Source organism: Cloeon dipterum, chromosome 4, assembly GCF_949628265.1.
Source record: "Cloeon dipterum chromosome 4, ieCloDipt1.1, whole genome shotgun sequence".
Classification (NCBI taxonomy): domain Eukaryota; kingdom Metazoa; phylum Arthropoda; class Insecta; order Ephemeroptera; family Baetidae; genus Cloeon; species Cloeon dipterum.
The window spans coordinates 13,232,918-13,259,614 of record NC_088789.1 but is presented as its reverse complement, the minus strand read 5'-3'; the positions used below and the strand labels follow the sequence as shown (position 1 = coordinate 13,259,614).

The 26,697-nt window shown below is 41.4% G+C and overlaps 1 protein-coding gene across 6 annotated transcripts; it reads left to right on the top strand.

The window, feature by feature from the left end:
• Positions 1-1,921: 1,921 nt before the first annotated feature.
• Asator (asator) lies at positions 1,922-26,677 on the top strand. 6 transcript variants are annotated; one of them, XM_065487337.1, is made up of 19 exons: positions 1,922-2,080; positions 18,263-18,597; positions 18,656-18,870; positions 18,925-19,095; positions 19,155-19,373; positions 19,432-19,583; positions 19,696-19,804; positions 19,862-20,114; positions 20,167-20,355; positions 20,882-21,103; positions 21,359-21,471; positions 21,530-21,724; positions 22,321-22,508; positions 22,563-22,716; positions 22,774-22,981; positions 23,265-23,634; positions 23,768-24,070; positions 24,693-24,887; positions 25,165-26,677. In XM_065487337.1, the coding sequence occupies exons 1-19, from the start codon at positions 2,073-2,075 to the stop codon at positions 25,235-25,237; spliced, it is 3,672 nt and encodes a 1,223-aa protein (XP_065343409.1). In that variant the 5' UTR covers positions 1,922-2,072; the 3' UTR covers positions 25,238-26,677. The 6 variants fall into 6 exon arrangements, with proteins under 6 accessions (XP_065343409.1, XP_065343410.1, XP_065343408.1 ...); XM_065487338.1 differs by having other exon boundaries at positions 20,837-21,103; positions 23,768-23,950; XM_065487336.1 differs by having other exon boundaries at positions 20,837-21,103.
• Positions 26,678-26,697: the final 20 nt, after the last annotated feature.

The window sequence follows — 26,697 nt, the reverse complement described above, 5'->3', positions numbered from 1 at the left end:
TGTAGGTACCAATTTCTTTTACTCTTTGAAGACCGTTAATTAAGGCTGAGGAGCTGACGAGCTGGGATTTTTGCGTGTCGCGTCTTGCATAGTCTCGTTTTCTATCTCTTATAATATTTATATTTCATGAGAAAATAAAAATCAATACTGAGGTTCACTAAGTGACTGTCCACGATAAAAAACTTAATAAAATTTTAGAAAGATACGATGAAAAGCATTTAAATTTTTGCCAATAAATGAAACAGAGACTCTGAAACCACATTAAAAATGTGTCAAGTAAAAATAGGTTTCGGCATTTCCGTTTAATTAAAACAACAGCGAACGTTCGTTTCAGAGACGCCTCTTGCATTTGCTTTGAAATTACCTACGCCGAAACGAACTGTCCAAATTGCACGGAACGCTCTTGACTCCGAAATTAAATATAGTGTCTGGAGGCATCAAGGTAGTCTAAACGAGTTAACCCAGTTTTCGGGCGTTCAGGAAGTGCCGTAGATCTGCCAACGTGCGCAGATTTAATTATGAAGATTCCAATTTTGCGCTCTCTTTCACGAAGAATGAAGTCGCTTCATGAAAAAATGAGCACAGCTCGTGCCAAGGTGTATTCCGACCTTGAGGGTTGCTTTTTGAAATATAGGCCGCACCTGAATTAGGCCATTGGCCAAAGTCATACATTCAACAGATGGAAAGACGTCACCGCGTGCGGAGGAGAGCAGACAGACAGACAGAGAAGTTTTCTAGTTTTCTCTGTTGCATCCGCCGGGGAAAACCGACGCGATTTGATTATATATACTGGAAGGTCATAATCACTCGTTTCGTGAGATAGACTTTTATTGGTCGGCGAAGACGTGTTTAACCCTTTGTACACATACACTAGGGACGGCTGACCGCGAGGCTTCCGCTGCGGTTTGTGTGTTTTGGCGGGATTTACGACTTATTTATATTTTTTCAGAATGACCTTACCCTCAAGAAAGTAAATTGAGTTGTGGCGTGAAAATAGAAGCTCACGAAATGCGCGTGCTTACAATATTCACTCTATTAAATGTTGGAAAATGTGCACGGTTTAACATTTTATTTTGAATATTGATGAACCAATCACAGCAGGTGCGTTTTATAAGCAAAAATTTAACAAAATATTGGTCATAAATTTTAAATCGAAATCATCAAGATAAATAACATACAATTATTTTCTTATCCAGAGTCCTCTCGATTATAAATTAAATAAAATAAAAATCACAAAAATTTAGAAATTTAATATTTATTTGTTAATCAGTGAAGTTGCTGGGACTGGAAATATAGTTTTGAGCAGTAGAATTCGCAGTAAGTATATTTTTCACAGTGCTTTTTATAAATTGCATCATTATAATTTATATCACTTATAATATGTACTACTGCACAAAAATCTACAATAATATTTCACATATTTTGGAAATACTTGTATCGGTGCAAAATTTGGGGAGCATAATAAACGTCTTTATCACCAAACTAAAACACTGATATTTCATGAATTAACACTTGTCTGATTTTTCTCTTTATACAAAATGGCAGGAAAATGGTTGGCAATTGAATAATGCTTCTCTGACTGTATAATATGACGGCCCTATACAACATCCAGCCTGCAATTGTACCGAAACCTTGGCAGCGTGGCAATCATAAGACAGATCAATATTTATAAAGCTTCTAAACAATCAAGGTGTGGGTGAGGGATATAAAAAGTTGTTAATAATTAATATTGCAATTATGTAAGAAAAAAGTTAGTGATTTTCGGAGAGGCCGCAAACTGATTTGCCTCAACTAATTTTGACTAATAGCTTTTTTGCGGACTCGAACGAATGACACGAGTCGGCGGGACGGAAGGATGATAGGGGCGGAAGGGGCACGGGTGGCGGCGGCGAGAGAAAATGGGATGGAAGAAAGACAGGAGGCTCACTCAGTGTCGTTCTCAAGCTCACCCACTTAGGTGCCAGCGGGAGCGGAGGATTGTATCTGGTTGAAATAGGTGGCACACACCCGCTGGGCGCGGGCATTCTTGAGTGAATTTTATAAAACCATAGGAAGATAATTTCGGAGTGAGCATGAAGTGGTGAGTACAATTATGCGATTTTTATTGTTTCTCTGTCTAGTGGATTTCTGATAAAATTGAAATCATTTGTTACATTTAAATGATTTAGTCTGATAGTTTTTGTCATTTTTAGCAAGAATTTTCAAAAAATTTTTAAAATAAAATAAAATTTAAATAAAATTAATAATCTGTCAAGTCAGCCAACAGTAGCAAAACCAATACGCTCCATCGCATTTTTATTTACCTTCTAACGCCAAAATCTGATTGCCGGATACATATTAAAATCAGGTGGAATTCGAAAGTGAAAAAGCTGACGCTGGTCTGTTTCCTTAGCACCGCGCGTCCCTCGCAATATTTTGAAGTGGTCTGTTTTCCCATTTGCGTTGACACTAATAGGATTGCTGCTACGTGTTTTTGCTGTTTATTTTGAACCCAAACGATCTGTGGCTTCCGTGAAATCGCAAAATCGTGGCGAATTTAGCAGAGATCAACGGCCGCGCTGGACGAATGATTTAAAAGCACTCTTCGCGGTCCGCATCGATGTTTGCGTTATCATTAGCGGGTGTTGGCACAGGCTCGGAAATTTATTAATCTCGCGCGTGGCTTCAACACGTACGCAAAGCTCTGCTTTTTGGCGAAGACAGGCAGACGTGCTTAGATTGAGTTTGCTCTTGGTGCACTCGCCACGCAGGCTGAATTTATAGTTCCTGGTGCTATTTATGTCTACTATACGCGCCGTGTAGTTTTCAATACGTACTACTGAAAAATGGGAGCCTAAAGATAGAAAAGTGATTGAGATCGCCAGCTGAATAAAACGCCTTGAACGTGAACCTTGGAAGAGAAAACAATTTTTTATTTATGAAATTCTAAACTGTAAGCCAAATCCAATAAAATATATTTCTAGCGCTTATGCTTACTTACACATACAAAATCTAAACTGGTTTATGAGATTTAAATAAACCTAAAGAAGCTTCTATATTAATGTAAAGTTTTTATACATTTTCGCACTTTATTGGGCTTGAAATTTGTATTTAGTAATTATCTAAATTAAATAGTAATTTAGTAACATAATTATCGAATGGATAAAGAACCTAAAATGGCAGAGCAATTTAAGCGTTATTTTTTATTATTGAAACTTGATAGTTTTCAATGTTATGCGAAGTCTTAGTTAATTGTTTCAATTTTTGTTATCAAAAATGCAAAGTTCTTACAATGTAATTTCATAATGTTTCTTGTTACTTTAAATTTGAAATAACTTATTTCAAGTGCGAAATTATTTTTCGCATGTCTGTCATTATGTTTTATATAAACACGCGAGCAAAAATATCGCAGACACCATCACCCAATATTTGAAAACTTTCGCAGCCAGCTGCTCCCTCTTAAGAGATGCGTAGTACAGTGAGTACTTTTTCAAGGACAGCAACCTTGGTGGTCTATTACTTCTCGGGACCACCCTAAATATATCCCGATGCACCTCTGATCTTTCACTGCATCAACGGCAGCTAGGCATTCAGGCACACACTATTTATTCACAAATGATTCGCAGGCTTTAATTCGAATAGCAAACAAACTTATTTGCTGCAGAGAGTATCAAATCTAAGAAATTTAATTTTCATGCAGTAATCCTTTGCAAAAGCAATTAAAATTAACGAGATTGTCTGGGCAAACAGCTAGGATAGTATTTCCAGCTCAAAGCTAAGCGCACAGTGAAGATTGATGGCTCTTTAATTGACAGTAATTTCGGCAGTAACGTCTCAATGCGCTCCTCCCCTGGGATCCTGTTAGCGCAACAAACCCCTTCGACCGCATTCTATTCTTTGCTGAAAATCACGAATCGGTCCTAAGCAATCGACGCGTAAACCGGTGCGCACTATAAAAAGCATTCCACTGCTGCTTGTGACATCGGTCGGGTACACGCTTAAGGTGAGCATCGGCGTGCCAAGAAATGCCCAATAAATTGAAGTTAATGTACCGCGTTCTCTGACATAACAGTGCAAAGCTCTGTACGCTTTGATGGATTCAGTCTAAACTGTTCTGAACGAATATCAAACACAAAAACTGCTTTTACTTTTAAACTAAACACAGAAAGGGGCGTGGGCTTGACTTTTAATTATATGTCATGTGATGGTTTAAAGGATTTCGAGTTACTGGAAATATGCTGGAATGAAGCAAAAATATTAGCCACACCTCATTGGTGCAGCATTCGTGCGGAGGAAAAGAACTGAGGAATGAAGCCAGATTAATTTATTTAAATAATGCTATCTTTCCAGCTGCAGTCTCAAAGAGTCTCGAGCATAACGTGCTGTCCAACCTTAAGCACCATTGCGCATGCAGACTATTACTTCACACGCGTCCAACTTTTTGTGAGACGAAATACAACAACAAAAATACGATCCAGAGTAACTCTAATGAAGTCGTCGGTTGCGAAAGCAAAACTTAAAAATAAGTTCCGCCAGCAATGATACCTGCTACTTTGAAAGCCGGCCTCTCCGAAATAGCCCCGTCTGAGCATTTGCCAAGAGGCGTATGTATTTTGCTATATCGCCTGTCGTGTCGATTGTAAAGAGCCGCTCGTCGAATGTTTGCTTGCACACTTCTATTGTTTTCACTTATTAGTCTCCTTTGTTTTGAAGGCACTCGCGTTTTTTCCTCAGCTCTAACGGCTGGGGATTTTTTTTGCAAATTTTCGCAGCAAGAGCAGACAAGAAGAATCGCCTGGCACAGCGCAGACAGATGCTGCCGCAAAACCCAGCCAAGTTTTGATTCTATCCGAGCGAGGACAAGCTCGTTTCAAGTTTACTATCAAGGATGCTAAATCATGGGTAAAATTAATGGGGAGTACCCACCCATCGGTCGCAACTCTTACAGACTTTGGCAGAGACCTTTGTTCTGAGTTCAAAATAGACTAAATGAGGAACGCATACGCAAATTACCGACTATTAAACTTGATTTCATGCGTCAATTGTCACTTAATTGCATTTTTATTGCTTCTGTGAGTTTCCTGGTTAGGCCAACATTTTAAGAGCATCGTTGAAATTGTATGCATTTGGCATGATTTTGTTTAAATGTTCACCAACTTTTGTAAACGTTAGTGTTTATCACGAGAGTGGTAGTTTCCTCTAGATAACCTTAGAGCCAATTCGAGCCTAGATAATAGATTTCGCCGTTACAAAACAAAATAGGAAAGCCTTGATCTTTCAACGCCGACGATGAAACCCAAGTAACCAAGGCGCCTATAGCGAGTGCGAGCAGGAAAACGCATTACCACGAACGAACTAATGATGTTGTCTGTCTCGTTATGAGAGAGGCGCAGAGCAAAACCCCTCTGCTACCTACATCACAACAAATCATAGCACGGCGAAACTTCCCTCCTGACCTTGACGGAAACTGTTTTGATGTGATAAATATATTCATTCTGCGCTCGTTATAATTATGCTGCTGCGATTAATCTCCTCTCGCGCGGCTATGTGACGTTTTTAATGTCTCCCACCCTCTTTGCCTGCCAAATTTCAAATCTTGCTTTTTAATGTTCAGCGAGCGGATTAACTTCCTCGTGAGGACCGCGCTTGGTAAAAATAGTCGGTCGCTGCGGCAGCAGCTGGGCCTCTCTCACGCGCTGTGGGGCCTTCCCAAATCTCTTTGGCCGACTCTCCTGTGCCAACTTGTTGACGCTGGGCTCTAATCACAGGTGCCGATCAACCCCGTTAATTCTGTTTTAACCAGTGCAGGTCATTGGACACAGAATGACACTCTCTAGACAAAACATAAAAAAAGAGACAAATTAAGTTGATTTATGGAAGACGATGTAAGGAAATAGCTGCAAAAAGAAAGCGATAGAAGTGATAAATTTGTTTATTTTTGCACAGCTATGTTGTCATTTTAACCGGGATAAACATCATTTAAAGATTTTGTCATGTATTATTTTAAGCTATATTTAAAATTAGTATATTTTTTCTCAGACTACATTTGATGAAATATGATAAATTATTAAGCACGTTGGTGTAGGTGCATCTATAAATCCATCGGGTTTTAAAAAATAATTAATTTTGGATCTATACAACATGCTTGTTTTTTTTACTTTAAAGCCGAAAAAAATTTTTTTACTTTAGCACAACACAAAAATTATCTTATTTTTGGCAGTTTGGCTTTGAGGGTTCGAGAGTCAACAAACTTTGAACTGAAAGCGATTTCACTTACGACACATATGTTCCGGCCTCAAGTCACGCTTGATTTATGTAAACACCATGAGACTCGAATTCTCGTCTGGGCTGCATGTTGCAACTGTCTCCCTGTCCGAGCCGAGAAGATTTAAATTCGAATAAGTTAGAGCCACTATATTGGGTTTGATGGCGTGTTGAAAGCTTAGTGCGAACAAAGAACCCGCTCTCTCTTTCTCACTACTTTGCTTCACACAAAGTTTAACTCTTTTATTTTTAAATTTTGCGGGAGCTGATGGGTTTTATTTTAACCCGCAGCTGAAGATTTCCGTCTGCTGCGGTCATATTTTGTTTGACATAAAGGTGTTCTTAACGCGAACGACTGACGGGGAATGAGACTCTTGCTGTCGTTATACGCACGCTAATATCGACTGGCTGACGAGAGATGTGTGTGGCATGGATAAAGATAAAATCGTATTCAGATCCAACAAAACCCAAACATTTCAAAATTTTTGAAATTCAATCTTTATTGTTTACTATCTCATCGAAATTTAATATGCAACGTGATATATAGCGTGAAAAACATAATTAAACCATTGATAAAGAAAAAGAAGAGTAGAATATTAAGAGGAAATGTCAATCTTTTGAAAGTACGCCTTGTGGAACATTTTTACGCGTATATTTTTGTATTCTTACGGAAGAACTTAATTATAATGAAGAATATCCCAATTCGATTGAAATTACATCGAAACTGAAGATTTTGAAAACAAATTTTCACAAAAATCATTTCTCAAATACAGCATGATAAAATTGTTCATTTTTTATGATGTATTTAAATTTTAAAAAAAAATTGACAAAATTCAATGAGTGAATGTGTTTTTATTTTTTTTTTTTAAAAATATGAACCAAATAAAAAGAACGAATTACGATATTAATTTCTCGCCGATAATGGGTATGCAGCCGGTTTATAAGACGAGCTGTACAGGCTGCATACTTTCATTGTCTAAGGCGCTGCTGCTGCTACCGTCTCGACTGCTTCCTCTTCAGTAGCCACAAGGCAATATTGTATGTTTCAGTCTACTGCTAACGAAGCGCATATGGTCCGTGAAATCTCGCGCTAGCGTCAGAGCCGTCGGGTCGGCTGCCGAGTTTTAAAATTTACTGCCGGGGGTCACGTTGTCGGGCTTTGGCAGCGCGGTTAATTGTTGTTAACCCACATTTTAGCCAGTGTATTCATGCGGCGCGCACGCAAAACACACGAGAACGCTCGCGTCGAACCGAATTTGCAAATTGGCCTTATTCTGAATTTTGCAACTAAAGTGTTTTGTTGTTTAAAATTAGATGCCGGGGGCGAAAATCGTTTGCGAGAGGAAAAAGAAAGGGGGTCGCGTGAGAAACTTTGCGAAAATCCCCGCAAACAGCAAACAACTGCGAGAGTGCACTGCGGTAACCTAGATACATACAAACATGTGGTTGCTGTACAAAATAATGTTAAGCTGTAAACAAAACACGCGTTGACATTGGACATGCTTTCATTTGCTCACAGTTAGCAAAACAGAAGAATAAATTAACTTCTCAGTAAAATATTTCTTCCTCGGATCTAACTTTCTAGTAGTTGATGATAAACCACGACACTTTTACTTTTTGTGGCTAGGATTTCAAAAAAATGATGAATATTTATTGGATTATACTCCACGATTTTTTATTTTCACTGGTAAATCAAGGAACCACAAAAGGGCTTAACGCTAAAGACGGAATAATCTTCAAAACCAAAAAGGGTTTACCCAAAACCAAATTAAAATTTTTATAAATGTTAATGTAAGAATGTCAGACTCTTCCAACAACTATAGTCCCAGGGTTTCAAATGCGTCAAAATGTGCCGACGCCGAGTATATTTCAGGTCCAAAAATACACGATTTTGAAAAATTATGCTATTAGTAATTTTTATATGCAGCCTTTTGTGTAAATTTAAATCTATTTATGCAAAAAAGAGGCTCCAAATTTCATAACTTCATTTTATTTGTTGAGTGCGATACGTAATAATTAATTATGTATATTGCAAAACCAAGAAATACGAGACGAAAGCACACTGCTACCTGAGAAACTTCTCAGCTAAATTTTTACTCAGCAAAAATATGTAATGGAATCGTAATTACAAGAAGTCGTGATTTTTTTCATCACAACCCTTCTATGGGAGTCAAATGGAGAGAGTGTATGTAATAGAAAGTATGCATTCCGCCGGCCAGTGGCGCCGTGCGTGTTGCGGCAATCTAGTTGGCTGGCTCGAGCTTCGAGCAGCCGGATACCAGATGGTGGTGCGAAGAGCTCGCTCGCCGAGCGGCCGTAAACGAAAGAGAGAGAAAGAGAGAGAGAGAGAGAGAGAGAGAGAGAGAGAAAAGTGCTGCAGCAGCTCAAAACTAACATGGCGGTCGGTGGCTCTCACCTCAGCCGAGCAGCTCTTTTATCGACCTGTCAGCGGCGCTGATCGCCCGAGAGGCCAGTGAATCGCGTGTACGTCGTGCAGAAACGCGGGGCCTTACTCGCGGCGCCCAGTGCCAGTGCTGTTGGCGCCGATCTCAGTCGAATTTTGGCCGAATTTGGCCCACCTGGTCGCCTCCCCTCGGCCGATGGACTCTCTAACACGCCGATAGCTCACCTGCCCCCCGGTAAGTGCCTCGCACCGAGCCTCGCCGCCACTCGCGGAAGCGCGACGGGCCGCGTGGGACCCATTTCGGGACCGCCGGCGGCCCCGGTGTCAGATTACGGCGGCCGCGGTCACGCCTACCTCTCGACTTATGCAGCCAGCCGTTCACGGCTGTGCCCGAGCTGCATAACTCACAGGGGAATCGAGCGCAATAAAATTGGCAAATTATGCAAATCACGGCAGGAAGCTCTGGTTTCCTTTTGTGTCCAATATTTTCCGCCGAAAACAGCCTCTTCAGGTCATAGCTCCCGACTCTCACGCAAGGTTAGCGAAGGGAAAATCGATTTTTCAATTCATCGTATGCGTCTCCGTTTTCGTGGAGCCGGCAGTAACAATGGCAGGGGCTGTGTGAATTGTAATATTATGCTGTCTGCGTGCGCTTTTTTTGTATTTGTGTTTTTATTTACTGCCAATCGAGAAAGTGACGTGCAATAACGGTTCTGCTTTGATTCTATTAATCTGGCTTCTTCGAATGCCAAGTTCAATCGCTATATATTCAGCTTAAAATAGCAAACACTGTGCTAAATCGAGATTCGCGAGCTCTGGATCCGCGCGCCAGTCCATTCTTAGGCCCTAAAAATATGCATTTTTAACAACGTTAACGTGAATCCAGGTCCCTTCAAATTTGTGCAAATTCTCCATTTCGCCTTTGAAGCAAAATAAAATATGTAAGTTAATTTATAATATTATAGCAGCTGTTCGTTGACATTTAATGCCATAAAAAAGCTAGTGGTGTTTACTAGTGCTACACGCCTGTCCTCTTAGTTTTGTCTCTGTAAAAAAAATTTGAAATTGATTTCCTTTTCGCATTTAATTAATTTTCCCTTTGAATCAGAAGGACATTTTTTACATTTCAGTTCATGAGGACCGCAAATGGTGCCCGCCAACGGTAAATGGCCTGAAAAGTCAAGCATTTATTCGAAGGGGGAGCGCCATTTGTAATTAGGCTCGTTTGGGGTGGCGAGCAGAAGGGCGGCGAATGCTGCAGCTGAATTGACATTTCACAAAGAGTGAGAGAGAGGGACAGCAGGTGGCTGTGGCCTTGGCTCGGAAAATAGCACTGACATTCATATATTGGCTAGAAATTTGACTTTTGCCTCGAAAATACGCTGTGCGTGATAAGGAGCAATTTAGCAAGTAATCAAAATAATATCCTGTAAACATTTGGAAATTCTTAGTTAAAAAGTTAGATAGTTTGGAAAAGTCCTCGCAAGTTTTAAGAGACATTCACAGTTTTTGCTGAAGCACGCCAATTTTTGTCACGCGCGTGTGGCCGATTTCATTAATTTTGATACACGAGGGTTTGATTTGCGTTTTTATTGAGAGAGGAAATGATGTGCCTATTTTGGCAAGGCTCAAAGTAGAATTTAATGAGCGCGTGAGTTGAAAGAGCCATCAAGCGAACGGCCGATAAAGCCTTAAATGAATTACGCGCCGGTTGCGTCGCAAACTGGATTTGCGGCTTCTAGGGGTTGCGTTCCACTCCGTGTCCTTCAATTTGTCCCTTCAAACTTTTCCTCTCGAAAACTATCCAGACTTACATTTGAGCAATTTTCGTATCACTATATATGCAAATTTTGCGCTAATGTTGCACAATATTTTACTTCCCTTGAATTTTCTCCTCTACAGGCAGCCATTGCAACAAACGAATTGAGCTTTTAGGGAGTAGAAAAAATATAAATTTTTCCCAGCAAAAGAAATTGAAGCTTTGATTGTTTTAAAAAGGTGTCTCATTGTCCGTTCCAGCAACAACTCGCGATGTTATTTGGAGTATGTATTCGAGAGTTGTTCACTATCAGGGACTCGCCCATCTAGAAAGAAATAAACCAACAAAAACTCTTAATAAAATTTGTTGAAAATCTTTAGTTGGTTGACCTTACCTTGTTTGAGATATTTTATCTTATGAAAAATATTTTATGACACAGGGAAATATATTTTTGTAGATTTTCTCTATCGACTGTTAAAAGTACTTGGTGTAGGATAAGAAAAGAAGATAATATTTTAACAGAAATATTTCAACCTTAGGTGCTATAAAATGGTGGATTTTACTTAAAAAATTGAGTAAAATGCGCCACTAAAGCAATAGATTTCTTCCAATATTTTTAATGGATTTTCTGTAACAGAATCGCTCTTATTTGTTGAACATATCTTTGTCAGTAGCTACCAATACCAATCAGTATTAAAAGCCCTTTGATTAAACAAAGAAGTTATATTGTTATTAAAACGTATTTTTGTATGAATGACAAGCACGACTTAAACTTAAAATTTGTACAATATAGTCGCCTGATGTCTACTGAAATTAAATTTTGTTATTTTTCATCATCACAGTCAATTTCCTATTAATTAAATTTATTATAATTTAATTTCATGGATAAATGTTTCTCACGTGGTACTACGTAATAGTTAAATTACTTTTAACACCTCGGGGCAGCACAGTATATATATATATATATATTCTTAAGACGTTTCATTTACACCACCTGACAACCCTCGAGATACAAGGCAAATTGTATATGCTTTAGCATTCTATTCTTCATCTTAGCGCTCGTGCAAAGCACAGAGGGAAGTGTAGCGCGCCGCACGTGGTAGTTGATTAATTAATTAATTCATCTGGCGGCTAGCAGCTGAAGAATAACTGCGCTCGCGGAGCACGCGGCGCCGAGGGAACCAGGTGTGAGGTTTCGGCCAGCCGGCGATTGCGCCTCCACCAATCCGCCTGCAGCCAGGGTTGAATGCTGTTTCGCTTATGCTGCTGCAGCGCTGAATTAAAGTAATATACGTGCGCTGGTTAATTAGACTGACGGTTGGTCGCCGGCCAACTGCTGTGCTACCACGCACGAGCGTATGTGCGCTTGCTTGCATGCGTCGCGTCGCACTTACAATTAGCCCCACAGTGCTGCAGTATTAGCTATTCCTCCCGTGTCGACCGTGTCTTGTTTTCTGCGTCTTGATTCTGATTTCGCAACACTATTGGCTGTCAAAATCGATGTGCTAATTTCGGCTCGGGAGGAATGGTTTCAGTGAGCTCCGTGGCTAAAGTAAATTCATCTCAGGTTAATGTGAACATTTAATAGCTCATAAAAATGCTTCTTTCAACTTCAAACAACAAAACATTTCATTGAAATTTTTGTCGGTTGAGCACACATAAAAAGTTTGTAAATTGACTCTCATAATTAAGTTTTCATAACTAAAAAGAAGTTTTTCACCCTGTTACTTATAATTCATCCATGTATAGCTTTTGTTTTTCCTCAAGTTGCTGCGAACGTTTCGCGTCAGGGCTAATCGCAAATCAAAATAGAACTTGACTGATTTAAGTGAGTGATCGAGGTGTTTCTAGCGGGCGTGTGTTGATAAAGAAGTCAAGCCAAACAAACAGTCCCGTAATAGATCGCTTTCTTTGGTTTTTTTTACTAACGAAAGAGAATTTCCCCTCTTCCTCGTGACAACGTGCATATTTGGCGAACATTCGGAAATCCCGACCAGTTTGTCAAGGTTGTAATGGCAATCAACTTCAACAATGAACGTGCTAATTATTTCGAAGCCTTGCTAAATAAATTGAATGTACACGTAACTTAGCTTTTTGCAACTTTAGTCGCAACACATAATATCAAATAAAAAATTGATCGCTTTCCCAGTGGAGTGAACTCAAACTCTCTTTGACTTTTATTACACGTTTCTCTTCTGTCTGGTGTGAATGAAAAGCCTTTTTGCATCAGAACTGCTGCTCTCAAAGCCAAGTTGAGGGCTTTCCTTCCGTTCGATCAATACCACTCCATAGTTCTCTTCTCTATGTTTGTGAGAAGTAGACTCGCGGGTAGATTTTACTGTCTGTGGCAAAAATATCGACGCACAGTTGAGATCATAGCGTGGTGAGTCACTCTAGCGGAACATCCCTCGTTGCGAATTCGTCATTCGTGGTCAGTCAACCTCAACGCACCCCTTTATCGATCAAACGTGTAATATACCTTTGGTAAGTTAATTTCCGTTCCATGAATTTGTGTGCCAAAAAATTTTTTTTATCAAACAAAAGTAATTTGGATGATACGTTCCATAAATTTTAATCAATACTGATGTGATTGATTCTGGCCTCGATCGGCGCAGCCTGATTGGTGGAAACTCACTTACTTTGCAGCGAAGAAATTGCAAAAGACATAATTTATCGGCGGGTAGCACGAAAGCCGTTCACACGGATCGAGACGCGGTGGTTATAATGATGAATGCCCAAATTACGTGCGACGCCCTAGCATTTCCAGGGCAACAGGGGGAGAAGAAGCAAAAACGTTCTAGAGTGCTTGGCCGGTCGGCAAAAACTGCACACTCGATGACGCTGGCAGATTTTCCGCCTCTCCTTAATGGCCTAATTATCCGACGAAGACTCGCTTCGGCGTTCGTAATAGCAAGCTAAATTGTTTTCTAAAAATACCGCACCATATCGCCAAAAAGGAAAAAAAGGGAGAGAATTAGAAATCTTCTACTTGCGCACTCCACTAGAGAAATTCCCTTTGTTGTTTTCCCTCTTCGATCTTGACATGCTACATCAAAAGACGAAAGCGCAAGGGATGCAGCGAGCGCCTTTGGAAGAAAAATACATTAAAAACGGAATGGTGGCAAAGAGAGAAAAAAATTTTCTTTGTAATTTCCCTTATTTGCATTATCATTTCTGCTTGGAGCATGCTGCGTCAGAAGTGTGCATTTCTTTCAATATATAGTTATGTTATGTTCGTTTCACATGCTGGAAAACTATCAGACGAATTTTTTGGATTGGTAATTTTTGTGTGGTGGGTACCTCCCAACCCAATGAAATGTAAAGTAGTTAGGGCGTTTCTGCTCCAAATTTTGTAATTGGAGCCTGGAAAAAAGAAGAATGAAATGACAAGTATTGAATTATTTAAAACCATTTTGTTTGTTGCTAAAGATTGATGTTTCAGCTTGAATGATCAGTCAGTTCTAAATCTCTAAATTGTTGACCTTGCGGACAATGACCGCCCTTGGAATAGTGACTACACGACTGCCTGATTTTCCACGGGAATCGCGGAAAGGGCGTGGTTGCCGGCGCACAAGCATACATTTATTTTTGACGGGCGAATGCATTAAAGCTAACGGGTGAACAAGGCTCTCTTTGAAATCGATCCTCTCTGCACCAAAGAAAAGTTAATCGCGAGGCGGTCGGACCCAAGTCAAAGTCGGGCCGGGAAATGTCTGCTTGCAGTCGCTGATGGGAACCTCACACTAACAAAACTCGAGAAGCAAAGAAAGGAAGAGTTGGGTGGCTGCTGGAGATTATTTTACTACCCTCAGGCCCGACTGCTGCGTCGCATTTTGCTCTTTGGTCTTTTCGCAGGGTTTATTGACTTTGCGCCGTGTACCCAAGGCGACCGCTGAAAAATAAAACGCAACCTGTGCGGCGCACCTCAGACATTTTATCTGTTGGCACCTTGTGCAGCTTTCGCCGAGTGCACGGGATTTCAAAATCAAAGAGTAACATTTGCGCTGGTCTGAGAAATCGTCCCTGCAGTGCCGCTACTTTGTAATCTGTGCGGCTTGTGTGGAGCGTTTGATGTCCCTGTCGTTCAGCAGCTTTTGCTCATGTCAACTGAAAATATAGTGAAGGTCAATAATAATATCGAAAGAATCAACCAGCACGCTAACATTTTCTGTCCAACAATCCATGGCAAGTAGTCTATTTTTACGATTTTTACCTGAAACGCAGAAGCAAGCAGGATCGAGTTACTTTGCGCAGAACAACCATGAACGCAAGATTAAAATCATAATATTGTTTACTGCTATATATAGCTGTCATGGTGTTCTGAAACTGATTGGTCTGATGATGATAATACATTTTTATCACTGCCACAGCATCTGTCTAAACTCAGAAATAATTTATGCATAAAAATGGATGTCAGAGCCGGGCACCAGTTTTTGTTAAAAAAAATGTCGTGGCATGGCTATTTTGAGGTAGTTTAAAGTTTCATTCCCTCTGGATTTAAATTTAACGAAATAAATCTCGGGAATGGGGACAGGTATTGAGATTTATTATTTTCGGTGCCACTCAAGTGAAGAAGTTTAAAGATATAGCTCCTTCATTTGTGGGGCTAAAAAGAGTCTTTAAATCTTTTTTCTTCGATCCCATTTGAAAGGACTAGCAATTTACAACTCAAACACACTTTTGGCCCATCTCTTTACACGGGTGTAACGAAAACTCGCAGTCTGAACCAATTTCATGTTTGCACAGCGGCAGCTCAAATACGTACCCGCTGTTCATTCAAGGAGGCTGGCGAGCCATTCATCCCCCGCCCCGCGCCGACGGAGGTGGGTTTTCCTCCCCGTCAGCAGCAGCGAGAAGCTCGGATCGAACGGCCGCGACCCCGGGGCCGCCAGCTGATCCGTTCCTCCGTTTCTCGCCTAATATAAAATGACACCATTGCAAATCCGCTCGGCAATCAACATCAGGTGCGAGAGGAAAATTTTTCTCCCAACGGCCGCTTGATTTCCCGTGCGAGCTCCCTTGCCGTAATTCGGCCGCTGTTTTCGCGCTGCGTCAGCCTTGACCTTAATGCAATCGCAGAATCAATATTTGCCTCCGCCGCTCCTTTCTATCTTCGCGATGCATGTACGTGCTGAGAATCCGTCCTGCAGTCGCACCAGCAATTTATATCAAAGCTTGTATCCGTGCAGGACGGCACTCCTGCATAATTCACGCGGCTCGGCCTGTCGTCTGTCGGGGCTCTGTTGAGGACATGAAAATTGTATGTTAACTAAGCAAGCGAAGGGCTTCTTATTTCGTAAGCAACACAGTTTAGCGTAGGGTTGGGCCAACTCAGATTCTTTGCAAATGCTCGTGATTTTGAAGATATGTTTCTATTGATTTCTTTGAATGTGGATTTGAACTGTAAAAAAGAAAATATTGAACGGTGTTCTGAATTTTATTGATAAATAGCACCTGATTTTTAAAATTAGGCAGCATAACTTTTTTAGAAGAAAAATTTAATTCATAATTTCCATGAGAAATGATGAATCTGATTAAACTCATTTTAGAAAACCCTCGGTGACATACTGTTGATGTCACTGCTGCAGTTCATTTTTTACCATTTCCGAGCTCTCCGTAATTACGCTTTAATTTTTCAAACAGCGCCCTGGGGCCAGACACTCGACAGCTACCTCTTGTGAAATTCCCTGCGATGACGGTTTCGCCCGCCCTTTGTTCCCCAGCAGCAGAGCAAAAACATCATCCTCGCGGGATGGCGGGACTTCAATAATTAATTAAGTCAGTCTGTGTGAGCTTGTTTAGCTACACGCGACTCTCGTTTTTTTCGAGGTTAGCCGAAATAATTTTGGCTCGTTCGCGACGGTACAAAATAGCAACCGCCGCCTGTCAAAATCGATTTTGATCTCAGTTCGTGGCGAAAGCGAGGAAACGCTACTCTCCCACTCTACATCATCACTTTTTTCGGCATGAGTGAATGGGAAGCAATAAAAGATCGGTGAGCGAAGCTCCGTGGTGATTTTTGTGCCATTGTTTTGTTTCTCGCTAACACGCCGTCGCGTAATCTCACGTCGCGCCCCAATAAACGCGAGAAATTGGGCGTCATTTGACATTGGAATGACCTGGATTCTCGCTAATTTGCTTGACAATCTATTATTCGCAACAGGGAGTTTTTGCATATTAAATTAGGTCGCATTAAGGTGCGATTGGCTGCGTTCCAAATGATCTGAAATGCATTCCTTAGACGATTATTGCCGGAAATATAATCTAATTGTGTCTGAGAGCGTAGGAAACCCTGATAAAAATAGATGATAGAGCTATTTTTGGCCTTTCAGATCTACTTTCGTGTCGATTGACCGCTGTCACAACATTTTTCTTAGCGATTTTTTGTGTTGATTAAATTTATACACAGGATAATCATTTAATTGAAAAATAGGCCTGGCGTATGCATTAACTTTGTAATTCCCAAGAAAAAAAATCAAACCCAATTTTTGCGATCTGGCGCAGCTCCACGCGATTCTCTTTATTCAAATGACCGTTGCTACGAGTGGGTGCATTGATTTGAGCCTTGCACTCAAGTGCAGTGGGAAAATCATTAGCACTGCGCCGGGGCTTGCGACCAAGTGCTGAGCGCTGAGCATTCCGATTGCACTCTCGGTCTGCTGCGTTTAAAAACGCCAATGAACTCTGCATCGTCTGGCTATGCGAATAATGAGCTTGTCTGAGTGGGTGGCTTCGCGCATCTCGTCCGCACCTCATCATTTTGCCGTCGGCAATTTCTATTTATTTTTCCAACTCATCGGCAGACGATGCTGTAAGGCGGCCAACGGTTGAAACGTGCGTTGCGAAATAATGTTTTATAGTCCCAGGAAGGAGTTTGTTTTGCGATTTATGGCTTCGGTTTTCATGCGGTAATGAAAAGTCACGTGTTGAAACGAAAACGCTGGCTAAACTAAGTGTTATGAGTGGCTTGCTATGGGCAAAATTACTCTCATTGTAACAGCAGATCAAAATCGCGTGTAGCGGGAAATTTATTGGCTTTTGTCGAATTTACCTAGAATTGTTACAAAATTATTTCTCTGAAATTTGGCTTGCCTTAAAATACTAGTTGCTTATTTGTTAGCGTAAATTTGTCAAGGTCGTCACTTGGCTCTGTGTTTATTGTTCGATATTTAACTTTAGTCCTACCCCTCTACAGTGTTTCTAGGCAGACGAGATGATCATTAGTTTTGAAAAGACCCCCGCAAAACTGCACAACGATGTCATTAATCCTCAGTAGAAAAACGGGGGTCCCTAAAATGAGCGCCCGTGCTGGTCTTCGTTTAATTGACAAGCAAAGCAGCAGCGTGTGTCCGAACGTTGGACTGGCAACTCGGACTCTGTATTATTGGGACGATTATTTTGTGACTCGCAGAGGTTGTTGGCTGAACCGTTGGCCGCTGGCCAGCCGGCCAAAACAACACGCAAGAGAGTAGAAGACTCCTCGAATAAACTCTGGGAAAAGAAGGCAAAACACAGCCTCCCCGATTCCGCAGGCACCGGCACAATTTGGTTCTTGAATAAAACCACGACGCGTTCACTTTTGGTCTTGTTTTCCGAATATCTTAGTGCACTCGAAAGCAGCAAATTTACCCATCCATCAACAGGGTTAAAATTGTTCACTCGTCACTAGTAGTTAAGTTTATGGCTTAGAACTCAATTGCCACATCTCCTAAGGCGCATTGGCTGAAAAAATGTTCGGGCATGCCGACTGTCGACGAAATCTTAAAAAAATCTGATCACCTCCTTTCATTAAATCTGATTGAAAACATTCCAAAAATCCTTAAACCAAAATTAAAAATCGATTTGTGTGTTCTCAGGACGCAACAGCAAGGAGATGTTAAGCGGTTAAACCAAAAGCAGCAGCAACAGCGGGAGGAAGAAAACGAGGACGAGTTTCACTCTTCTGGAGAAGAGGAGCGCGCCGGAGACCAAAACAACAACATCAAGATGACCAGCGAAGACCTGCTGCAGCCTGGCCACGTGGTCAAAGAGCGATGGAAGGTATCCCGGAAGATCGGCGGCGGTGGCTTCGGCGAAATTTACGAGGGTCTCGACCTGGTCACCAAGGAGCAGGTCGCACTCAAGGTCGAGTCGGCACGACAGCCCAAGCAAGTGCTCAAAATGGAGGTGGCCGTGCTGAAAAAGCTGCAAGGTAAGCGCGGACATTGTTAACGTCAATATGCCGTTTGCTAATTTTTTTTCGGTTGCAGGGAAAGATCATGTTTGTAGATTTATTGGCTGTGGACGTAACGATAGGTTTAACTACGTGGTGATGCAACTGCAAGGCAAAAACCTTGCTGAACTTCGAAGAGCGCAACCAAGGGGTGCTTTTTCTTTAGCGACCACTTTGAGATTGGGACTACAGATACTCAAAGCTATTGAAAGCATCCACTCGGTGGGATTCCTCCACAGAGACATTAAACCGGTATGTTCATCGCTTTTTAAAAGTCCTGTTCACTAATATATATTTTCGCTTCAGTCTAATTTCTCAATGGGTCGAATGCCTCAAAACTGCAGGAAAGTATACATGTTGGATTTTGGTCTGGCCAGACAATACACGACAGCAACTGGCGAAGTTCGGGCTCCCCGAGCGGCAGCTGGTTTCAGAGGAACGGTTCGATATGCTTCAATCAATGCGCACAAAAACAAGGTTGGCTCCAGCCATGGCATTACAAACACACAGACGTTGAACTTTCACATATGTTCTAGGAAATGGGCAGGCACGATGATCTCTGGTCTCTGTTTTACATGCTCGTGGAGTTTGTAAATGGTCAGTTACCGTGGAGGAAAATCAAAGACAAAGAGCAGGTTGGCTTGATGAAGGAAAAGTACGACCACAGACTGCTGCTCAAGCATCTTCCTTCAGATCTCAGGCAGTTCCTCGAACACATCCAGTCTTTAGAATACGCTGAAAAGCCCGATTATGCCGTGAGTGTTTACGATATTGAGCAATTTTACCCGCAATTGAGCCCTTTGTCATTCACAGATGTTAATTGGTCTATTTGAGCGATGCATGAAAAGGAGAGGAGTTAAGGAATCTGATCCATATGACTGGGAGAAGGTAACCACAGAAAATCTGGCGCCACTCAGCACAACAACTTCTCCTTCGCCAGCTCTTATCAGTAGACCTACCACAGGGTTTGTATCCCAGTTATTTATTTAATTTTTCTATCGCATTTCTAACTCGCAATAAATCAAACAAAATGCATTGGGGAAGTTTGAAAGTGATGTTAAAATTATATTTTTACAGGATGCTGCCAGCTAGTCGTATTACAGACAACCATGTTGAGGACAACATGATTACTAGTCTTGACAATAACCAAGAAAATATTGAACCTGACAACAGGAAAGAGCTTGAGGTAAGCTTTTTGGAACGACGAAGTCCCAAGTATTAACCTAATTAATTCCATCAACAGGCTCAAATGGACTTTGAAGCTAGTCGGCGGAGGCGCAGGGGCGATGCTTACATTCAGGAGCCCCAGCAAACCACCGAACTGCGCACTGAGGGTCGGGAGGCAAAACTTGTTGTAGACAGAAACTGCAACGCCAGCGTCGTAAGCGTTGACAAGTTACAGAATGAGGTGGAAAAATCGCCAAAGAGAAGGCCTGGAAGGAGAACTGCTGGGGAGGAGCCAGAACAAGCTGCTCGCGCCTCAACTGGAGATATTGGTTTGTTTTCCAATTTATTCTTGACATCTAGTTTCAATTTATTTCTACGCAGATGGTGAGGTCATGGCTGTGAACATGTCTGGACGACCTGTGTCGGCTCCTTCCGGAATCGGGAACGACAATCAGAAACGTGCTAAGGCGGATGAAGCTGAGACCACGCCAGAGTTGCCTAGTCCTAGGGTCAGAGAGGGAGTTACAGAGTATGATGGCTCAGTCTACTCGTATGATGTCACAAGAGCAGGTTTGTTTCTAGCCTCAGGAATTGCCACATGATCGAAGATCAGCTATTTTACCTTCTCACTACATTATATGGCAGTTTGACTTCACTTCTTTGAGTAACCTTTACCTTTTAAGAAAGCACTGTAAATCAAGCACTATTCAGATAATTTAAAACGTATCTCAACTGTTTTAGATTTTAATTTGTAAATTATTTTATTTTGAATTAGCCGCTATTGAAACAATCCCCTTCAGAAGTACAAGTGTACAATGCTCTTGAAAATATTTGGCTCACTCCTTTATATTTTAAAATAAAAATAATAATGCAGCTATGGTAATTTAAACATTTCTGCCACTCTCATTTAAACCCATTTGCTATGCTTCCAAAAACTGATTTAGCTAAACAATTACCCTCAGTCAAATCATGATATAAAACACCTGGACCTCATCTCATTTCTGCTTTTCTGCTTTTCTTCTTTTTTACTTTGATGCTGTGGTGCATGCAGCCGTGACAACTGTAGCTACTAGTGTTGCTGCCTCATCTGCTGCAGGCAAGCCTGTGACCGAGAGTGGAAACGCAGCCAGCGCTGCTGCAGGAGGTTCTCCAAGTGATCCCAGGGAACCTCTCAAAGAGAAGGTTGCGCATAGGGTCAGACGTTTCCACTCTGCCGGCCGAAGCAAGCATCGTGGAGTTGGCGCTGACACTTCTATCACCCAATACGCACTAATTGACGATGACAACCTGTCTCAGCAAGTCACAAGGGGAGGAGGAGGTAAATTAGGATGCTCGAATTATAGAATGTTTTTAGGCTGATCAAAAGTTTCCTTTTTATATTTCCCCTTTCATATAAATCGCTGATTTTCTACTCCGGATTTTTAAACCTTCAATTTAGAGACCGGCATTGTGCATAATTATTTTTACTCTTTGATATTCGCCGTATCCTGATTCAAATCAACTCTTGATCTTTTGTTTGCTCTATAAAAATAATTTATAAAATTTATGACACTTTTCTTGCTTCATTTTGCAGGTCTCACTTTGGCATCTCAATGGAAATCTCAGTTTGATGATTCTGAAGAAACAGACAACGAGTGGAAGCAAGAAAATCTGCAGAGTCCAGAACACAGAGCGCATCACCGAGAGGTGTGTAGTTGCCTTGCCGGTGCAATGCGGTTGAAGAAGTCACGCTTGTCGATTTCAGAGCTTACCTGCAGATTCATCGATTGCTCTCATGACTGACCGGTCCTTCAGAGCGCCGATTTCCGCCGCGCTACACGTCCCAGCGCCTACCTTGGTACAGAAGCCAGAAGAGCCAGTCAACGGAGCTCCTCCTGAACTATCAAGAATCAGTGAGGACTCTCGACAAGATAAACAACCAGCTGCCCTGAGCCATCAGGTACGGTGCTGCTAGGATTATTCATGAGAGCTATTGGCACTGATTTTTTATGTTAAATTATTTACCATAAAAATAATGGTAGTTGCCTGAATTTTAATCTACACGTTTTCTTCTCTGTTCCTGTCTTTAAGTTTGCTTAAATTATGCTCTATGAAGTTCTCTCAAAGGCATTGGAAGTTATCTTGTGCATTTATTTTGTTTCGCACCCTTGTATGATCTTAAGTTTGATCAACAATAAAGTCTTAAAAATATTTGTGTAAACTTAAAGTTTCACTGATAAACCCCCAAACATATTGCGTTAACTCCTTGTTATTCAGACTGTTACAAATCAAGGAGTCCATAAAAACACTTGCGCCTTGCCTTGACCCATGTTACATATTCGCGGATGCACAGGTGACCTTGACCCATTTACCTTTAAGCTATTTTTGCAACCAATTGATCGGGCCTGATGCCAAGGTGAGAAGCAATAAAACGGCGCAAAACAACCCATTGCTTCGTTTCGCCTATTGTTTCCTGCACTCACATGACGCTTGGCCCACCTCCAACTTGAATCACTTCTTAGAATTGCTCAATCTCAAACGTGCTTTTCGTTTCAGGTTGCTAATGCTGTCGAGGGCAGAATCACAGTGACCCCAGCGGTCTTGTCCACGCCTGTCAGGCAAAAGTCCGTTTCGCCGCGCCCGAGGCTCGCATGCCTGCACATCGCAGGCATTGAACAGTTCCCTGAGCTGCAGGGAGCTTTGCCTCGCGCATGGAGCTGTCCAGACATCGGACCCCACATAAGGTGAGCATCGATAACACCGGCCGTGTCAGTTTTGAACTTTTGGTCATTTGCTAGACCATCGCTGGAAGCTCCATTGCTGCAACAAGCTGCATTTGATGAGATTGTCTACCAAGTGGATGTGATGAGGAACGTAGCCTGCAGACGAACCGTGGAAGAGAGAGATGAAGAGACAAAAACCAAAGAGGCTCAAAGAAGGCTCAGTGTGCCTGTAAGTTGACCCTCATCTTTCCTTGCCTAAAGGGAGTTCACCATTTTCTACTGTTAGGCCATTCCATTGTCCTCTCCAACGGGTGATAAGTCAGAAGAGGAGTGCATGCCACAGCCTGTTTCTGGCCGACTGGAGATTAGGGTTGTTTCCAAACCTGAACAGCCGGATGTTGTACCTGAGGTAGTGCATGAAAATGGATTTGACAAGCCAAGACCGAAGGGAATCCTCAAGTCCAGTAGCGGCTCTGCACTTGAAGTTGCCAATTGTAAGATTTATTTTTACAAACTCTAAATTATGATTCTAAAAATTAAAATATTTCTTGATGGAAAATGATGGGAAAATTTAAAACTCTTTGTAAATTGTTACTGAAGTCTACTATTAGAAAAAAATTAAAGGGCCTGGTGATCTGGCAAGCCTAAACTAATCGGGAAAATTAAAACAAAGGTCACATCTATGATTAACTATATATCAAGCTTGCCCTACTATGTTGATTTCCTATAATTATCCCACCACTTAAATTATTTATTTATCGTTTTTTTATTTTACAGCCATTAGCAAAGAGGGTTCTCCCCCAGGTATAGTGAAAGCCCGTAGTCCTGTCAGTCCTGGCGCCGGCCTAACCGCAGCCGAGGACCCTTCTATTTACTTTGATGCTGTTACTCAAGCTGAGGAAAACGTCAGGGGAGGCTCCTTGGAGCCCAGCCAGAGAATCAGTACTGAAAGAGAAATCAAGGAGGAGGCTGAAGATGAGGAGGACGAAGAAGATATTTCTCCCAAGAAGACTAACTCCACTCCCCCAAGGACGGAGGCTACTCCTGAGCCTTTGTCTTGCCGGAGCGAAGATGGCGACAGCAAACGTAACTCCAGGAGCAAAATTCCAGTGCCAGTGAGGAGCAGTCCTCCCAGGGCTAGTTTATGGTGAGTAAAACTCTGGTTCTGTTATTTTTAAAGATTTATCTGTCTTTCATTGATCAATTTTGTATTATTTAATACAATTGAAATTCAGAAAACAAATAAAAAAATTATTTAAAAAATAAAAACAAATTTCCAGCTATTCGGGTGATAGAGAGGAGGTGCTTGACGGCAACTGCGCTGTGCGTTTTTCGGACGAGGAGCAGAGAATGCTGGCCAGCCTGTTGCGGAGGAGTGCGACGGCGCCAGCCGTGCCTGCCCAGCTGGACGAGGAGCTGGGAGGGTGCACGCCTGCCCTGCGGCGCCGCCGCCAGGGGGACAAGTACGTGACCGACGAGAGTCAGCTCAACCTGCGGTTCCACCGCCGGCGGCCACGGCCGAATTCGGCCACCACGGCCATCATGACGAGTGACTCTAGACCTGTGGTGCCCATAAGGCAAAGGTGAGGTCCTGCAGCAGACTCGCAAATTATATATACTTATATATACTCTTGTGTAAATATACTTCTGCAATGGGCGCTCCTCATATTTGCCTTGTCGAAGCCATGACGAATGGATGATTGCACTCTCTCATTAACCCAACATTTTAACTCACCACTTTGCTGCATCTTCAAAGTTTTGAGTAGACACAACCATAACATTTCAATGACACAAATTCACATTTTAATACCAGATTCTCAATTTTTTTTTAGCTGTAACTTTGATGTTGAAACTAATTTATCGGATATAAATTGTAGCTTTTTTTGTTTATTGCTAGTTATATACCATCATGTTATATTACTTAAGCTAAGAGCTTTAAGTTCGATCAAAAGGAAATATAAGAATTTAATAAAAAAAGGTTAATTTCATTAATTTTGAACTGCACAAATGAAAACAGATTTTTTTCCTCAAAACTGATGCATCACCCTCACACCTGTGTAACATTCTGTAAAAACAAGTGACTAGAACCTGTCATAAAATCTCACGAGCAGACGATATTTCCCACCACTTCTTGAGCACAGACTGCGCACACCCCCTCAGCATGTCCTGTTGGCTCTCTGATAATGACTAATCCACGTTCCGCAGGCCCCGCTCTCAAGGCGGTTCCGTTACTAATCGCGAGTCTCGGGGTATACCCACATACCTGCTGGGCCTGAACCCTGGCGGCGAAGAGAGCAGTGAGGCAGACTCAGACTCGCTGCAACAACAACAGCAGCAGCATTCTCCATCTCCTAACCCTCCCCCACCTCCTGGTGACCCAAAAATGGAGAACAGAGCAAGGTGAGAACGGTTTTCTTGTACAAACTTGATTTTCTTTTCATTATTTGCTGAATAACTGCTTCTCCTAAAACGATAAAATTTAATGGCATGCTCAGCGCCTTTTATTTTAGATAGAAAAATGTGGAATTCAACTAATTTATTAAATCTTGGAATTTTTATTTAAATGGCTTCTGCTTGACAAGTAAATCTTTTTGGAGGAGAAAATTCATAATCAAATAAAAATTTTTCGCCTAAATCGTCCGTATTGTATGTGTCTGCAATGTTTGACGATTTTAAGGTGTCGCCGGTTTCACCCGATGGCCCTGGACGAGCTAAGCCAGCCTCCTCCCCCGCCTGAAGCCAGCACATGAATTTATGAGCGCCTCCCCGACTTTTGCTTTCCGGCTTCAACATCATCTAGTTTCAGCGGCTCGACGAAGAAAAAAAGAAGAAACCACTCACCAGCAGCGGCATCCCGTGTATTCCAGATGCAGCTTTGACATGAATTGACTCTCCTTGATTGGTTAAATGAGTAATCAATTGACAACTATTTTCATCTACTTACGAGTAGTTGTGTAGGAATTTTTGAGCATCTCCGTCAGTAATAATAATTAAAAGAGGAGCTCGGAGGAGGACTAGCAGATGATTTCTGATTCTGGCAACAGTTTGAGTCTTAAATAATACTTGCTTCAACTGCATATCCCTCTGACAATGAGCGGCGACTGCAGTCGGTCATCGATTAAACTGCTTAATCTCTCTAATTTTAATTTAGGAACTCATTTTTGAATGTTGAATTGTTAGTTGGTAAGGATTAGACTGGATAATCGATTACATTGGCTGACGTTTCTTTTGCCTTGTCTTGTGAGAGGAGAGACACATCATCGTACACACATTTTGTTTTGTGCTGCTTTTTTAATGTCGCGTTTATTTTATATGAAGGTTGTGATTTTTTTATTTTGTGCAAATGGTTGAGTTCTTGCGCGTCTCTCCTAGAATTGTGATGAAGAATTAATGTTATTGGATCACTCTCACTCTGCTGAATATAATAGTCCTTTCCTAGTTGATTTTAATGCCCATAATTATTTATTGAGCGCTTTACGTAAAAATTTATTGCTTCACTTTGACACAGCAAAATGGTCTGGTCTCTTTCCTGTCTGATCCAGGCTTATCTGCGTTCAGTACAACTAGATGATCACATAATTTGTTTCCCACCTGCTAATATGCTGTGCTGAAAGCGAAGATTGTGTAGTGTGGTGCGTGTCTGTGTAGATTTGTGTCAAGTTCGCTACTTGAGATTGTATTTGTTTCTAAAAAACTAAATTGCTCATTTTTTATTTTGAAGAGTTTTATCTGCCAGCGGGTTTATTTGCGGTATCTCTCTAAATATGCTTCAATCCATTATCAACAGCTTTGGTTTGAAGGCTCTTGAGTAAGTAAAAACGAACCTAACCTATACAAATAATCTCATTCAGCAGCTTGGATATAAAGAATAGTTCTAGTCAAGGTTTTTGTTCTTATTTTGTGAACGCTATGACGCGCATTATGGTAATTGCATCGATAGAGGAAAATGATAAACTGCGCTGAGATTGTCAAAGATGAAAACTACTATAGTTTGCTAAGCTGATGGCGAAAACTGATTGCAGTTAATACGAACTGTGTATATTAATTACCACAAGATAATGTACATGAACGATGGGACTTTTGTTTGTATATTTTGTTATAATCACAATATCACTATTGTATTGTGGCACAATTTCACTTTAAAAGATGAGAATGTCAACAAAAATAAAAATGCTACTGATCTAAAAAAAGTTAGGTTTCTTTTATTCTG